Source organism: Oncorhynchus masou, chromosome 12 (genome assembly GCF_036934945.1).
Source record: "Oncorhynchus masou masou isolate Uvic2021 chromosome 12, UVic_Omas_1.1, whole genome shotgun sequence".
NCBI classification, from domain to species: Eukaryota; Metazoa; Chordata; class Actinopteri; order Salmoniformes; family Salmonidae; genus Oncorhynchus; species Oncorhynchus masou.
This window is the reverse complement of record NC_088223.1, coordinates 94,911,465-94,930,168: the sequence shown is the minus strand read 5'-3', so window position 1 is coordinate 94,930,168 and position 18,704 is coordinate 94,911,465. Positions and strand designations below refer to the sequence as shown.

Sequence of the window (18,704 nt, the reverse complement as noted above, 5' to 3'; positions counted from 1 at the left end):
ATGGCTGAACAGTGATATCAATATTCTGTCAGTTGAAGTCAGGAGTCACTCACCCGGGGGGTCCACAAACTCTCTGGAGCTGCTGTCCCCATTGGTTAGGAGCTGTAGGGGGAGGGGCCAGGAGAGAGTTAATGTCCTGATCAGCTCAGTCAGATAATACAGGTTTATTCTAGGCATTTGACAATATTTCACTAATCAATTTTTTTTTTTTCCTGACGTCAGCATGGTAAATAAAAATGCAATCTCCGTAGCCGGTGTGATTTAAGACGTTTAACACAGGCTAACATTCACAAGGCCACAGGGACAGATGGATTACCAGGACGCGTACTGGCATGCGTCTCCACTGACATGTTCAACCTCTGCCTGACCCAGTATGTAATCCCTACATGTTTCAAATCAGACCACCATAGTCCTTGTGCCTAAGAACAACATAGGTAACATAAAACACACATCTGTTGCCATGAAATGCTTTTGATAGGCTGGTCATGGCTCACAACACCATCATCTCAGATATCCTGCACCTAATCCACTTCGCATACCGCCCCAATAAATCCACAGACGACGCAATCTTCATTGCACTCCAGAGTGTCCTTTCCCACCTGGATAAGAGGAACTCTACTTGAGAATGCTGTTCATTGATTACAGCTCAACGTTCAACACCATAGTGCCATCCAAGCTCAGGACCCTGGGACTGAACACCTACCTCTGCAACTGGATCCTGGACTTCCTGACGAGCTGCCCCCCGGTTGTGAGAGTAACAACACATCCACCACGCTGATCCTCAACACGGGGGCCCCTCAGAGGTGTGTGCTCAGTCCCTTCCTGTACTCCCTGTTGACCCACATCTGCATGACCTCGCACAACTATAACATCAAGTTTGCTTGTGACACAACGTGGTAGGCCTGATCACCTATGGCGATGAGACAGCCTACAATGGAAGAGGTCAGAGAACTGGCAGCGTGGTGCCAGGACAACAACCTCTCCCTCAACGTCAGTAAGACCAAGGAGTTGATTGATGGATTACAGGAAAAGGAGCACGCCCACATTCTCATCGACAGGGCTGTAGTGGAGCAGGTCGAGAGCTTCAAGTTCCTCGGTGTCCACATCACTAAGGATCATTCATGGTCCACACACACACAGTCATGAAGAGGACATGGCAACACTTCTTCCCCCTCAGGAGGTTGAAAATACTTGTCATGGGCCCCCAGACCCTCAAAGTTCTACAGCTGCACCATTGACATTGACAGTATCTTGACTGGCTGCATCACCGCTTGGTATGGCAACTGCTTGGCATCCGACCGCAAGGTGATACAGTGGGTAGTGCGTACTGCCCAATACATCATCCAGAAGGCGAGGTCAGTACAGGTGCATCAAAGCTGGGACCGAGAGACTGAAAAACAGCTTTTATCCCAAGGCCATCAGACTGTTAAACAGTCATCACTAACACAGAGAGGCTGCTGCCTACATGCAGACTCAAATAATTAGCCACTTCAATAAATGGATCACTAGTGACTTTAACAATGCAATTTTAATAATGTTTACATATCTTACATTACTTATCTCATATGTACAGTGGGGAAAAAAAGTATTTAGTCAGCCACCAATTGTGCAAGTTCTCCTACTTAAAAAGATTAGGCCTGTAATTTTCATCATAGGTACACTTCAACTATGACAGACAAAATGAGGGAAAAAAATCCAGAAAATCACATTGTAGGATTTTGAATGAATTTATTTGCAAATTATGGTGGAAAATAAGTATTTGGTCACCTACAAACAAGCAAGATTTCTGGCTCTCACAGACCTGTAACTTCTTTAAGAGGCTCTTCTGTCCTCCACTCGTTGCCTGTATTAATGGCACCTGTTTGAACTTGTTATCAGTATAAAACACACCTGTCCACAACCTCAAACAGTCACACTCCAAACTCCACTAGGGCCAAGACCAAAGAGCTGTCAAAGGACACCAGAAACAAAATTGTAGACCTGCACCAGGCTGGGAAGACTGAATCTGCAATAGGTCAATTATTAGGAAATGGAAGACCTATAAGACCACTGATAATCTCCCTCGATCTGGGGCTCCACGCAAGATCTCACCCCGTGTGGTCAAAATGATCACAAGAACGGTGAGCAAAAATCCCGGAACCACTTTATTTTTTTATTTTACCTTTATTTTACTAGGCAAGTCAGTTAAGAACAAATTCTTATTTTCAATGATGGCCAAGGAACAGTGGGTTAACTGCCTGTTCAGGTTTTGACAGATTTTGTACCTTGTCAGCTCAGGGATTTGAACTTGCAACCTTTCGGTTACTAGTCCAATGCTCTAACCACTAGGCTACACTGCTGTACACTGCTGTCCCGGGGGGACCTAGTGAATGACCTGCAGAGAGCTGGGACCAAAGTTCAAAGTAACACACTATGCCGCCAGGGACTCAAATCCTGCAGTGCCAGACATGTCCCCCTGCTTAAGCCAGTACATGTCCAGGCCCATCTGAAGTTTGCTAGAGAGCATTTGGATGATCCAGAAGAAGATTGGGAGAATGTCATATGGTCAGATGAAACCAAAATATAACTTTTTGGTAAAAACTCAACTCGTCGTGTTTGGAGGACAAAGAATGCTGAGTTGCATCCAAAGAACACCATACCTACTGTGAAGCATGGGGGTGGAAACATCATGCTTTGGGGCTGTTTTTCTGCAAAGGGACCAGGACGACTGATCCGTGTAAAGGAAAGAATGAATGGGGCCATGTATCGTGAGATTTTGAGTGAAAACCTCCTTCCATCAGCAAGGGCATTGGGTCTTTCAGCATGACAATGATCCCAAACACACCGCCCGGGCAACGAAGGAGTGGCTTCGTAAGAAGCATTTCAAGGTCCTGGAGTGGCCTAGCCAGTCTCCAGATCTCAACCCCATAGAAAATCTTTGGAGGGAGTTGAAAGACCGTGTTGCCCGGCAACAGCCCCAAAACATCACTGCTCTAGAGGAGATCTACATGGAGGAATGGGCCAAAATACCAGCAACAGTGTGTGAAAACCTTGTGAAGACTTACAGAAAATGTTTGACCTCTGTTATATACCCTTTGTTGGCAATGACAAAGTATTGAGATAAGTATTTGGTCAAGAACAAAAGTTTATTTTCCACCATAATTTGCAAATAAATTCATTAAAAATCCTACAATGTGATTTTCTGGATTTTTTTTCTCATTTTGTCTGTCATAGTTGAAGTGTACCTATGATGAAAATTATAGGCCTCGTCTTTTTAAGTGGGAGAACTTGCACAATTGGTGGTTGACTAAATACTTTTTTGCCCCACTGTATATACTGAATTTTATACCATCTATTGCATCTTGCCTATGCCGCTCGGTCATCCATATTTATATGTACATATTCTTATTCCCTCCCTTCAGATTTGTGTATATTATGTAGTTGTTGTGGAATTGTTCGATTACTTGTTAGATATTACTGCACTGTCGGAACTAGAAGCACAAGCATTTCGCTACACTCGCATTAACATCTGCTAACCAGGTGTATGTGTCCAATACAATTTGATTTGATCACTGGGATCAAGGCTCCCTGCCATCCAGGACCTCTAAAACAGGCGGTGTCAGAGGAAGGCCTTAAAAATGGTCAAAGACTCCATCCACCCAAGTCATACTGTTCTCTCTGCTACCGCATGGTACCAAGTCTGGAACCAACAGGACCCTGAACAGCTTCTACCCCCAAGCCTTAAGACTAAATATTTAACCAAATAGCTACCCAGCGCCTTGATGACAGCTTTGCACACTCTTGGCATTCTCTCAATCAGCTTCACCTGGAAGGCTTTTCCAAGAGTCTTGAAAGAGTTCCCACATATGCTGAGCACTTGTTGGCTACTTTTACTTAAGTATTCAGAAGCTTTACTCAGTACTTTGTTGATGCACCTTTAGTAGCGATTAGCTTCAAGTCTTCAGGGGTATGACACTACAAGCTTGACACACCTGGCCCAAGCAAGTATCTTCTTGCTTCCATTCAGCCACAAGAGCATTAGAGAGGTCGGGCACTGATGTTGACCGATTAGGCCTGGCTCGCAGTCGGCCTTCCATTTCAACCCAAAGGTGTTTGATGGGGTTGAGGTCAGGGCTCCATGCAGGCCAGTCAAGTTCTTCAACACTGATCTCGACAAACCATTTCAGTCTGGCTCTCGCGTTGTACATGGGGGCATTGTCATACTGAAACAGGAAAGGGCCTTCCACAAACTGTTGCCACAAAGTTGGAAGCACAGAATTGTCAAGAATGTCATCGTATGCTGTAGCGCATGGGTGTCAAACTCTGGCCCGTGGGCCAAATTTGGCCCGCGGGGTAATTATATTTGGCCCGCGAGACAATACCAAATTACTACTAGAGCTGGCCCGCCGGTATTATACAGCGCATTCACCACTAATACTACGAATCCCATAATGCTCTGCTGTTTTCGCGCGCCAATCAGGACAGGACCCAGAAACGCTCTCTCCTCTGTGACAGTAGTCATAGCAACATAGACGCTACAACTGTCAGCAAGCTAACCCTTTCCAAAAATGGCGAAAAGAAAGGCAGAAAACAGGAGCTTTCTGGACAAGTGGGAGGCAGAATATCTGTTTACATATGTAAAAGACAAACCTGTTTGTCTTGTTTGTGGAGTCAACGTGGCTGTAAGTAAGGAGTACAACATTAGACGACACTATGAAACAAAACACCATGACAAATACACCTGGACATGACTCAAAGGAGCCAGAAAGTAGAGGAGATGAAAAGAAGCTTGGTTTCACAACAGAATATGTTTAAAAAAGCCACATCACAAAGCGAGGCTGCTGTAAAGGCTAGTTATATAGTGGCAGCAGAGATCGCAAAATCAGCCCGGCCCTTTAATGAGGGAGAGTTCATGAAAAAGTGCATGATGAAGGTTTGTGACCTCGTATGCCCAGAGAAAAAACAAGCATTTTCAAACGTGAGCCTGAGCAGGAACACAGTAGCTGATCGCACATGTGATCTTTCCACCAATCTGTATGACCAGCTGATGGAAAAGGGAAAAGATTTTGTTGCGTTCTCCCTCGCTGTGGATGAGAGCTGCGACGCATCTGATACTGCTCAGCTGTCAGTCTTCATCCGTGGAGTGGACTCAAATCTGTGTGTTACGGAGGAGCTATTAGGATTCAAATCAATGCATGGCACAACCACAGGAAAGGAAATCTTTGAGGAGGTTTCCAAATGTGTAACTGAAATAAAGCTGCCGTGGGATAAACTCGTTGGATTAATGACAGATGGTGCGCCAGCGATGTGCGGTAAAAAGAGTGGACTGGTGGGCATGGTTCGGGAGAAGATGCGGGAAGAGAACTGTGCAGGTGAGCTAACTGTTTACCACTGCATCATACATCAGGAAGCACTGTGTGCCAAAGCCCTAAAGATGGAACATGTTATGACCACAGTAACACAGGTAGTTAACTTTATAAGAGCCAAAGGTCTAAATCACCGCCAGTTTAAATCTTTTCTGGAGGAGTGTGGTTCGGAATACGCAGACGTGCCGTATCACACAGAGGTGAGATGGCTAAGCAGAGGAAAAGTACTGAACAGATATTTCGAGCTGTGTGAGGAAATATGTAAATTCCTGGAAACCAAAGGGAAGGATACAGCAGAGCTCCGGGAGCAAAAGTTCCTGTGTGAGCTGGCCTTTCTCTGTGACATCTCGAGCCATCTCGATGCGCTGAACCTGCAGCTTCAGGGGCGGGGCCGCATCATCACAGACATGTACGCTGCAGTGAGGGCCTTCAAAACTAAACTGTGCCTGTGGGAGAATCAGATGCTGCAAGGAAACCCTTGCCATTTTCCCTGCTGCCAATCCATAAAAGCGCAGATCTCTACCTCCGTGTTCCCATGCGCACAGTTTGCTGAAAAACTCAGTGTTCTCGCCGCTGAGTTTAGCCGGCGATTTGCCGACTTCGATGCCCAGAAATGCAAGTTTGAACTGCTTAGTAATCCCTTCGCAGTTGATGTGGAAAATGCACCAACCAACATCCAAATGGAGCTGATTGAACTCCAGTGCAACGACACGCTGAAGTCAAAGCATGATGCTGTGGGCGCCGCACAGTTTCCACGGTTCATCCGACACAATGCCTCAGCTCCGCACCCAAGCTGCTCAGATGCTCTCCATGTTCGGCAGCACTTATCTATGCGAGCAACTTTTCTCCTCGATGAAGATGACCAAAACAACTCACAGGAGACGTCTGACTGATGAACATATTCGCTCGATACTGAGGATTTCTTCAGCTCAGAGCTTGAGCCCAGACATTGATGAACTAGCATCCAAGAAGAGATGCCAGGTATCTGGCTTGGGCACATCAGATTAGACCAGTGTGCAATTATTAACGTTTTCTTTATGCACTTTTTCTTGCTACAAGGCATGGGCTTGAATGGTTGATTGATTTATTATAATTTTATTTGTAAAATTATTAGCCAGTGGAAAAAGTTTATTTTGGTATTTAAATCAGAAGGCTGCAAATAGAAAAGAGGCATACAATTTTTATTTAAATTTTATTTATTTAATAAATGAATGCCATTGATGTGTTTTTTCATTTGAAATTCGATTTTGCATGTCTCCACTATTAAATTATAGTGGAGATGCTTGTTCCATATTCAATGTTAAAGCAAAACTTGTTTGGGTCCATATTAAAAGGTTAATTTGTTCAATGTTGGCCCGTGACTTTGTTCAGGTTTTACATTTTGGCCCACTGGGTATTTGAGTTTGACACCCCTGCTGTAGCGTAAAGGTTTCCCTTCCGCGGAACTAAGGGGCCTAGCTCAAACCATGAAAAACAGCCCTAGACCATTATTCTTCATCCACTAAACCCAGAGTCGTCCATCGGACTGCCAGATAATGAAGAGTGATTCATAACTCCAGAGAACGTGTTTCCACTGCTCCAAAGTCCAATGGCGGCGAGATTTACACCACTCCAGCTGATGCTTCGTATTGCGCGTGGTGATCTTAGGCTTGTGTGCGGCTGCACAGCCATGGAAACCCATTTCATGACGCTCCCGACAAACCGTTATTGTGTTGCTGTTGCTTCCAGAGGCAGTTTGGAACTCAGTAGTGAATGTTGCAACCGAGGACAGCAATTGGCGGTCCCGTTCTTGAGCTTGTGTGGCCTAACACTTCGTGGCTGAGCCATTGTTGCTCCTACACGCTTCCACTTCACAATAAAAGCACTTACAGTTGACCGGGGCAGCTCTAGCAGGGCTGAAATTTGACAAACTGACTCGTTGGAAAGGTGGCATCCTATGACGGTGCCACATTGAAAGTCACTGAGCTCTTCAGTAAGGCCATTCTACTGCCAATGTTTGTCTATGGAGATTGCATGGCGGTGTGCTTGATTTTAAACACCTGTCAGCAACGAGTGTGGTTGAAATAGCCGAATCCACTAATTTGAAGGGGTGTCCACATACTTTGTATATATAGTGTATATCGTTTTATGTAACAATGTCACAAGGATAATCTAATTTCATTTATAACAAAGCTTTTTACTGATAAAATAGGCTGGGGAAAAGAACACTACAAGAAAAAGGAACACAAGTCCATTTGGATATCCGGATATTCGATTAACCGTGCACATCCCTACTTTATTCACAGCTCAATGTTCTACCAGACGGCTAATAAACAGTTAGGTATTTTTATAAATCAGGGCAGATAACAATGACAATACACTAGCTCTTCAGGGTATCCAAAATAACATAACTTAGTTTTAGTGAGTAGGTTTTTTTATATTTATTTTCTTACCTGGGCAAATCAGTTAAGAACAGTGGGTAAACTGCCTTGTTCAGGGGCAGAACAACAGATTTTTACCTCGTCAGCTCAGAGATTCAATCTAGCAACCTTTAGGTTACTGGCTCTAACCACTAGGCTACCTGCTGGTTACTGGCTCAGCGCTCTAACCACTAGGCTACCTGCCAGTTACTGGCTCAGCGCTCTAACCACTAGGCTACCTGCCGGTTACTGGCTCAGCGCTCTACCCACTAGGCTACCTGCCGGTTACTGGCTCAGCGCTCTACCCACTAGGCTACCTGCCGGTTACTGGCTCAGCGCTCTAACCACTAGGCTACCTGCCGGTTACTGGCTCAGCGCTCTAACCACTAGGCTACCTGCCGGTTACTGGCTCAACGCTCTAACCACTAGGCTACCTGCCGGTTACTGGCTCAGCGCTCTACCCACTAGGCTACCTGCCGGTTACTGGCTCAGCGCTCTACCCACTAGGCTACCTGCCGGTTACTGGCTCAGCGCTCTAACCACTAGGCTACCTGCCGGTTACTGGCTCAGCGCTCTAACCACTAGGCTACCTGCCGGTTACTGGCTCAGCGCTCTAGCCACTAGGCGACCTGCCGCCCCATGTTTAGCAGTTACACTTTAAGACGTTTCTACACTTTAGGAAGAGTTCTGTTTTTGCTTCAACAGGCCATTTCAATGCCTAGCCCGTTAGAAAAATGTGATTGTTGGTAAATAAACAATGGTGTGAATAAGGTGTATAAGCAGGTGTTACCTGTTCAAAGAGGCGAGGGAAGCGAGCCTGGATCTGATGGACAAACTCCTGACCTTTCTCCTGGAGCAGGTACACACACCTGGAGGTTACCATAGTTACATTAATATACACTGACAGGTTACCATATTAACATTTAATATATACTGACAGGTTACCATAGTCACATTAATATACAGTGGGGCAAAAAAGTATTTAGTCAGCCACCAATTGTGCAAGGTCTCCCACTTAAAAAGATGAGAGAGGCCTGTAATTTTCATCATAGGTACACTTCAACTATGACAAACAAAATGAGAAAAAAATCCAGAAAATCACATTGTAGGATTTTTTTCCACCATAATTTGCAAATAAATTCATTCAAAATCCTACAATGTGATTTTCTGGATTTTTCTCCTCATTTTGTCTGTCATAGTTGAAGTGTACATATGATGAAAATTACAGGTCTCATCTTTTTAAGTAGGAGAACTTGCACAATTGGTGGCTGACTAAATACTTTTTTGCCCCACTGTACACTGACAGGTTACCATAGTTACATTAATACATACTGACAGGTTACCATAGTTACATTAATACAAGTGCCTTGGGAAAGTATTCATACCCCTTGACTTATTCCACATTTAGTTGTAGCACATACACCCTCTCCTGAACTCTAATTAGATTAAATCGATTTTGTTTCTCACTCATCTAAAGACAATACCCCATAATGATAAAGTAAAATCATATTCTTTGTTTTTTGCAAATGTATTGAAAATGAAATACAGAAATATCTAATTCAACACCCGGGTCAATACTTTGTAAAGAACCTTTGCCAGCGATTACAGCTGTGAGGCTTTCTGGTTAAGGCTCTAAGAGCGTTCCACACCTGGATTGTGCAACATTGGCCCATTATTCTCTTCAAAATTCTTCAAGCTCTGTCAAATTGGTTGTTGATCATTGCATGACAACCATTTTCAGGTATTGCCATAGATTGTTAAGTAGATTAAGTAAAAAATGTAACTAGGCCATTCAAGAACATTCACGGTCTTCTTGGTAAGCAAGACTTGGTATTGCCTCCAAGATGGCGATGCAGAGGACGTGTGTATTTGTCTTTGTCTTATGCCGCGTCTTAGCCCGTGTAAATAGGTATTTTTCGTATATATCTTATCTCACAATCAACGAACTAAATATACTTTCCTGCAACCCGCCTCACCCAATGTGGTACGGATCTGCTATTTTTATTCCTTATAACTGGAACTTCCATTAGAAGCTAGCCAGCTAACTAGCTACTAGCCTTTGTTAGCCACGGCTAGCGGTCATCAGCCAGCATTAGCTCGGACAACACCTGCAGGCTGCACAGCGCGATATCAACCCAGAGCATATCGGACTGCTTCTCTCTACCATATCACTGGATTCCTGCCGCTCTGGATCATCAGCTAAAACCTCTGTCCCGAAGCAAGCATCAGCTAGCCTTGAGCTAGCCTCAAGCTAGGCCCATATACCAGCAAATTCTAGGGCAACAATACCTCCTTTGCCAATTGGCCTGGACCCTTTATTGTCGACACGGAGCCCCGCCAATGCATCACAACTGGACTGCTGACATGGTCGCCCGATGTGGTCTCAACAGGCTTTTCTGTTACGATGTCGCCCGAAGAACCATCTACTAGCCCTGGCTCGCTATCTTTTCTAAATGCTGAACGTGGTGTCCCCTGCTCGCCTCGTGTAGTAGTGACTACTGCACCCTGACTCACCTCTTGCTGCCCTTTTAACCCTATGATCACTCGGCTACCCAGCTGATGCCCCCTGGACTGTTTCAATAACACGGTACCTCATTTTGTTCACCTGCCGGCCCCAGCCTCGAACTCCTGTATGTACCTCACTGACCCGCTCTGCCCATTCATCGCCATTTAGCCATTGCTAAAATTAGCTCTCCTGATCAACACCTGTGATTACTTTATGCCTCTCTATAATGTCAATATGCCTGGTCAACTGCTGTCTTGGCTAGTTCTAATTGTTTCATTTCACTGTAGAGCCCTCAGTCCCACTCAAAATGCCTTAGATAGCTCTTTTGTCCCACCTCACACACATGCGGAGATCTTACCTGGTTTAACTGGTGCCTCCAGAAACGAAACCTCTCTCATCATCACTCAACGCCTAGGTTGACCTCTGTACTCACATCCTACCATACCCTTGTCTGTACATTATGCCTGGAATCTAATCTAACATGCTCAGAAATCTGCTCCTTTTATTCTCTGTAACCAGCGCACTAGACAACCAGTTCTGTTAGCCTTTACATCAGCAGAGGAAGAGTAGGATGAGGGTAGAGGTGAATCGAGGCCATGCAGTGCCCAGCATCACTCCCATTCCCCAGGCCCTGCAGTCCCCAGCATCACTCCCATTCCCCAGGCCCTGCAGTGCCCAGCATCACTCCCATTCCCCAAGCCCTGCAGTGCCCAGCATCACTCCCATTCCCCAGGCCCTGCAGTGCCCAGCATCACTCCCATTCCCCAGGCCCTGCAGTGCCCATTATCACTCCCATTCCCCAGGCCCTGCAGTGCCCAGCATCACTCCCATTCCCCAAGCCCTGCAGTGCCCAGCATCACTCCCATTCCCCAGGCCCTGTAGTGCCCATTATCACTCCCATTCCCCAGGCCCTGCAGTGCCCAGCATCACTCCCATTCCCCAAGCCCTGCAGTGCCCAGCATCACTCCCATTCCCCAGGCCCTGCAGTGCCTAGCTCCACTCCCATTCCCCAGGCCCTGCAGTGCATAGCTCCACTCCCATTCCCCAGGCCCTGCAGTGCCTAGCTCCACTCCCATTCCACTGGCCCTGCAGTGCCTAGCTCCACTCCCATTCCCCAGGCCCTGCAGTGCCTAGATCCACTCCTATTCCCCAGGCCCTGCAGTGCCTAGCTCCACTCCCATTCCCCAGGCCCTGCAGTGCCTAGCTCCACTCCCATTCCCCAGGCCCTGCAGTGCATAGCTCCACTCCCATTCCCCAGGCCCTGCAGTGCCCAGCATCACTCCCATTCCCCAGGCCCTGCAGTGCCCATTATCACTCCCATTCCCCAGGCCCTGCAGTGCCCATTATCACTCCCATTCCCCAGGCCCTGCAGTGCCTAGCTCCACTCCCATTCCCCAGGCCCTGCAGTGCCTAGCTCCACTCCCATTCCCCAGGCCCTGCAGTGCCTAGCTCCACTCCCATTCCACTGGCCCTGCAGTGCCCATTATCACTCCCATTCCCCAGGCCCTGCAGTGCCTAGCTCCACTCCCATTCCACTGGCCCTGCAGTGCCTAGCTCCACTCCCATTCCCCAGGCCCTGCAGTGCCTAGCTCCACTCCCATTCCCCAGGCCCTGCAGTGCCTAGCTCCACTCCCATTCCACTGGCCCTGCAGTGCCCATTATCACTCCCATTCCCCAGGCCCTGCAGTGCCTAGCTCCACTCCCATTCCACTGGCCCTGCAGTGCCTAGCTCCACTCCCATTCCCCAGGCCCTGCAGTGCCTAGCTCCACTCCCATTCCCCAGGCCCTGCAGTGCCTAGCTCCTCTCCCATTCACCAGGCACTCTCATTTGTTGACTTCTGTAACCATAAAAGCTGCCTTGGTTTCATGTATGTTAACATTAGAAGCCTCCTCCCTGAGTTTGTTTTATTCACTGCCTTAGCATACTCTGCTAATCCGGATGTCCGGAGTCCTGGTATTTCCATCCCTAACTATAACACTTTCCGACAAGATAGAACTGCCAATGGGGGCGGAGATGCAATCTACTGCAGAGACAGCCGGCAGAGTTCTGTCATACTATCCAGGTCTGTACCAAAACAATTCAAGCTTCTACTTCTAAAAATTCAGCTATCTAGAAATAAGTCCCTCAATGTTGCCGCTTGCTATAGACCACCCTCTGCCCCCAGCTGTGCCCTGGACACCATATGTGAATTGATTTCCCCCCATCTATCTTCACAGCTTGTAATGTTAGGTGGTCTAAACTGGGTCATGCTTAACATCCCGGGCGTCCTACAATCTAAGCTTGATGCCCTCAATCTCACACAAATTATCATGGAACCCACCACGTATAACCCTAAATCCGTAAACACGGGCACACTCATAGATATCATCCTGACCAACCTGCCCTCTAAATACACCTCCGCTGTCTTCAACCAGGATCTCAGCAATCACTGCCTCATTGCCTGCATCCGTAATGGGTTCACGGTCAAACGACCACTCCTCATCACTGTCAAACGCTCCCTAAATCACTTCTGCGAGCAGGCCTTTCTAATCGACCTGGCCCGGGTATCCTGGAAGGATATTGACCTCATTCTGCCAGTAGAGGATTCTTTAAAAGTGCTTTCCTCGCCATCTTAAATAAGCGTGCCCCATTCAAAAAATGTGGAACCAGGAATAGATATAGCCCTTGGTTCACTCCAGACCTGTCAGCCCTTGAACTGCACAAAAACATCTGGTGGCATATTGCATTAGCATTGAATAGCCCCCACGATATGCAACTTTTCAGGGAGGTTAGGAACCGATATACACAGTCAGTCAGGAAAGCAAAGGCTAGCTTTTTCAAACAGAAATTTGCATCCTGTAGCACAAAGTCAAAGTTCTAGGACACTAAAGTCCATGGAGAATAAGAGCACCTCCTCCCAGCTGCCCACTGCACTGAGACTAGGAAACACTGTCACCACCGATAAATTCACGATAATTGAGAATTTCAATAAGGATTTTTCTACGGGTGGCCATGCTTTCCACCTGGCTACCTCTACTCTGGTCAACAGCCCTGCACCCCCCACAGCAACTTGCCCAAACCCATTTCTCCTTCACCCAAAATCCAGATAGCTGATGTTCTGAAAGAGTTGCAAAATCTGGACCCCAACAAATCAGCTGGGCTCGACAATCTCTACCCTATTTTTCTAAAATGCTCTGCTGCAAATTGTTGCAACCCCTATTACTAGCCTATTAAAAATATTTTGTATCGCCCAAGATCTTGAAAGATTGGAAAGCTGCCGCAGTCATCCCCCTCTTCAAAGGGGAAGACACTCTAGAACTAAACTGTTACAGATCTATATATATCCCACCCTGCCTTTCTAAAGTCTTCGAAAGCCAAGTTAAACAGATAACTGACCATTTCGAATCCCACCGTACCTTCTCCGCTATGCAATCTGGTTTCCGAGCTGGTCATGGGTGCGCCTCAGCCATGCTCAAGCTCCTAAACAATATCATAAACACAATCGTTAAAATACAATACTGTGCAGCTGTCTTCATCAACCTTGCCAAGGATTTCGACTCTGTCAATCACCACATTCTTATCGGCAGACTCAACAGCCTTGGTTTCTCAAATGACTGCCTCGCCTGGTTCACCAACTACTTCTCAGACAGAGTTCAGTGTGTCAAATCGGAGTGCCTGTTGTCCGGGCCTCTGACAGTCTCTATGGGGGTGCCACATGGTTCAATTCTTGCACCGAATCTCTTCTCTTTATACATCAATGATGTCGCTCTTGCTGCTGGTGATTCTCTGATCCACCTCTACACAGACGACACCATTCTGTATACTTCTGGCCCTTCTTTGGACGATCGCTGCCCGCCTGTCTAGTATCACTACTCTGGACAGTTCTGACTTAGAATACGTGGACAACTACAAATACCTAGGTGTCTGGTTAGACTGTAAACGCTCATTCCAGACTCACATTAAGCATCTCCAATCCAAAATTAAATCTTGAATCAGCTTCCTATTTCGCAACAAAGCATTCTTTGTTCATTCATTCATGCTGCCAAACATACCCTCGTAAAACGCACTATCCTACCGATCCTTGACTTCGGCGATGTCCTTTACAAAACAACCTCCAACACTCTACTCAGCAAACTGGATGTAGTCTATCACAGTGCCACCCGTTTTGTCACCAAAGCCCCATATACTACCCACCAATGCGACCTGTATGCTCTTGTTGGCTGGCCCTCGCTTCATATTCGTCGCCAAACCCACTGGCTCCAGGTCATCTATAAGTCTTTGCTAGGTAAAGCTCTGCCTTATCTCAGCTCACTGGTCACCATAGCAGCACCCACCTGTAGCACGTGCTCCAGCAGGTATATTTCACTGGTCATCCCCAAAGCCAACTACTCATTTGGCTGCCTTTCCTTCCAGTTGTCTGCTGCCAATGACTGGAACGAATCGAAAAACGAAAATCCCCGAAGCTGGAGACTCAGATCTCCTTCACTAACTTTAAGCATCAGATGTCAGAGCAGCTTACAGATCATTGCACCTGTACACAGACAATCTGTAAATAACCCACCCAACTACCTCATGCACATCGATCACTCCAGTGTTAATGCTAAATTGTAATTATTTCACCTCTACAGCCTATTTATTGCCTTACCTCCCTAATCGTATTACATTTGCACTCACTGTATATAGACTGTTCTATTGTTCTTGACTCTACGTTTGTTCATGTGTAACTCTGTGTTGTTGTTTGTGTCGCACTGCTTTGCTTCATCTTGGCCAGGTCGCAGTTGTAAATGAGAACTTGTTCTCAACTGGCCGACCTGGTTAAATAAAGGTGAGATAAAAATAAAAACTCTTGTGTATATTTGGTTTTAGGCTATTGTTTATCCAGAAATTTGATGAGAATTTTGAGAAGATGGTGATTGACTCCGGGGGTTGAGTACTGATCAAGTTATACTGTGATAGTATAGTGATTAATTTTCCTATTATTATATATTTTTTTACAATAGTTAGCACTTGGGTATTTTGTGTAGATCGTTGACCAAAATAAAAGACAAATCCATTTTAAACCCACTTTGTAAGAACAAAATGTGGAAAAGGTCAATGGGTGTGAATTCTTTGTGAAGGCACTCGCAGTACCTAACACACACACGTTGAGTTACTGCCTGGTTGCATTGCAGACACACGGCAGATCTTAGGCTGCGGTCCAAACACTTAAAAGACACACCCTCTCCCCTCAGCCCTCAAATTAAGTGGAGACTTCTGATGACGTCTGACGAGTTCACACTGGCAGGGCGAGGGAGGAAGGATTTCATTTTAAATGGACCGCCCTTTGGCCGGAAATGTTTCACCTGTTCGTCCCGTGACGATTGTGTTTTCTGCCTCTGGTAGCTTGTGGGTGCTTTATATGCTCTACAGCCAATTATAATTGCATGTCTACTTATATTAACTATATAATTATTAATAGATGCCTACTGTGTGATAGTTAACTAATTAATTTGCTAGCTAACGTTAGCCTGCCTAGCTAGAACTTCTGAAGGAAAAAAAAACAAAATTCTACAATTTCCAAAAGCTAACCAAACAAAAACATATTTACTTTTTACGAGACGTGTTTGTGCCATCATGTGCGTTAGTAGCACAATTTGTAACTTATTTTCACTTGTTTTTACTTACACTTGCATGTTGAATTCTCCATTGATGTTCTTTTTACGTTTTCGTGGACTTTCTTAGCGGATGTTCTATCGTGGTGAATTGAATTATGGGAAGTTTCAGGCTCGGAGTGAACATCAATATACACTCGAAAAGCCCACTAAAAACGAGGGTCGAGGGGTTTATGTTGCAAACTTCCCTTGCTTGGCTAATTATTTGGACCGCCCTCCAAGATAGTGACGGGGATTCCCTCTAGGGCATAAGGCGGGTAAGTGGATGAGGGGGTGTCTTTTAAGGGTTTGGACCGCACCCTAACAAAGCCTGGATAAGTGTTTAACATATCAGCTAACCACATCATACAGTATGATATAACAATTTGAGGCCCGACTGTCTAATCCATGACGTGGCACACAGCCATTGGTGCCTTTTCATCTAGGTCAGGCAGGAACTGGACCAAGACGGCAGTGATGTAATGGGTGGTTACCTAGGGAACCATTTGGCGTGCTCCACCCAGGGGTCGTCACCTGACTCCCAGCATCTCAGACCCCCGTCACAGCAGAAACACTTCACGTCATCATTACGCCCTGCAACACACACACACACACCATCATTACGCCCTGCAACACACACACCACCAACCATGTGTATGTGACAAATAAAATTTGATTTGATTTATGCCCTGCAACACACACACCCACACATCATTACGCCCTGCAACACACACACACATCCACACATCATTACGCCCTGCAACACACACACACACACACCATCATTACGCCCTGCAACACACACACCACCAACCATGTGTATGTGACAAATAAAATTTGATTTGATTTGATTTATGCCCTGCAACACACACACCCACACATCATTACGCCCTGCAACACACACACACACACATCATTACGCCCTGCAACACACACACACACACACACACCATCATCATTAGACCCTGCAACACACACACCATCATCATTACACACACAACCATTACGCCCTGCAACACACACACCATCATTACTCCCTGCAACACACACACAATTAAGCCCTGCAACACACACACACCATTACGCCCTGCAACACACACACACACCATTACGCCCTGCACACACACACACACACCATTACGCCCTGCAACACACACACACGCACACACACCATTACGCCCTGCAACACACACACACACCATTACGCCCTGCAACACACACACACCATTACGCCCTGCAACACACACACACACCATTACGCCCTGCAACACACACACCATTACGCCCTGCAACACACACACACACACCATTACGCCCTGCAACACACACACACACACACCATTACACCCTGCAACACACACACAAACAATTACGCCCTGCAACACAAACACAATTACACCCTGCAACACACACACACACACACACACACAACCATTACGCCCTGCAACACACACACACAACCATTACGCCCTGCAACACACACACACAACCATTATGCCCTGCAACACACACACACACAACCATTACGCCCTGCAACACACACACACACACACAACCATTACGTCCTGCAACACACACACACACACACAACCATTACGCCCTGCAACACACACACAACAACCATGCAACACACACACCACACAACACACACACACACACACACACACAACCATTACGCCCTGCAACACACACACACACACACAACCATTACGCCCTGCAACACACACACACACACACAACCATTACGCCCTGCAACACACACAACCATTACGCCCTGCAACACACACAAGCACACAACCATTATGCCCTGCAACACATACACACAACCATTACGCCCTGCAACACACACACACACACCATTACGCCCTGCAACACACACACACACACACCATTACGCCCTGCAACACACACACACACACACCATTACGCCCTGCAACACACACACACACACACAACCATTACGCCCTGCAACACACACACACACACACACACAACCATTACGCCCTGCAACACACACACACACACACACAACCATTACGCCCTGCAACACACACACACACACACACACACACAACCATTACGCCCTGCAACACACACACACACACACACAACCATTACGCCCTGCACACACACACACACACACACAACCATTACGCCCTGCACACACACACACACACACACAACCATTACGCCCTGCACACACACACACACACACACAACCATTACGCCCTGCAACACACACACACACACACACAACCATTACGCCCTGCAACACACACACACACACAACCATTACGCCCTGCAACACACACAACCATTACGCCCTGCAACACACACAACCATTACGCCCTGCAACACATACACACAACCATTACGCCCTGCAACACACACACACACACACACACCATTACGCCCTGCAACACACACACACAACCATTACGCCCTGCAACACACACACACAACCATTACGCCCTGCAACACACACACACACACACCATTACGCCCTGCAACACACACGCACACACCATTATGCCCTGCAACACACACGCACACACCATTATGCCCTGCAACACACACACACCATTATGCCCTGCAACACACACACACACACACACACCATTACGCCCTGCAACACACACACACACACACACACCATTACGCCCTGCAACACACACACACACACACACACACCATTACGCCCTGCAACACACACACCATTACGCCCTGCAACACACACACACACCATTACGCCGTGCAACACACACACACACCATTACGCCCTGCAACACACACACACACACACCATTACGCCCTGCAACACACACACACACACACCATTACGCC

The 18,704-nt window shown here is 46.6% G+C and overlaps 1 protein-coding gene across 1 annotated transcript in view; it reads right to left on the bottom strand.

Moving 5' to 3' along the window:
- birc2 (baculoviral IAP repeat containing 2) overlaps positions 1 to 18,704 on the bottom strand; it is a 102,534-nt gene that overhangs the window by 39,503 nt on the left and 44,327 nt on the right. The window contains exons 8-10 of the mRNA XM_064982498.1: positions 16,355 to 16,454; positions 8,535 to 8,613; positions 54 to 102 (exon numbers count right to left, since the gene is read on the bottom strand). Of these exons, the coding sequence (XP_064838570.1) occupies positions 54 to 102; positions 8,535 to 8,613; positions 16,355 to 16,454 (228 nt within the window). The remainder of the gene's footprint in view (positions 1 to 53; positions 103 to 8,534; positions 8,614 to 16,354; positions 16,455 to 18,704) is intronic.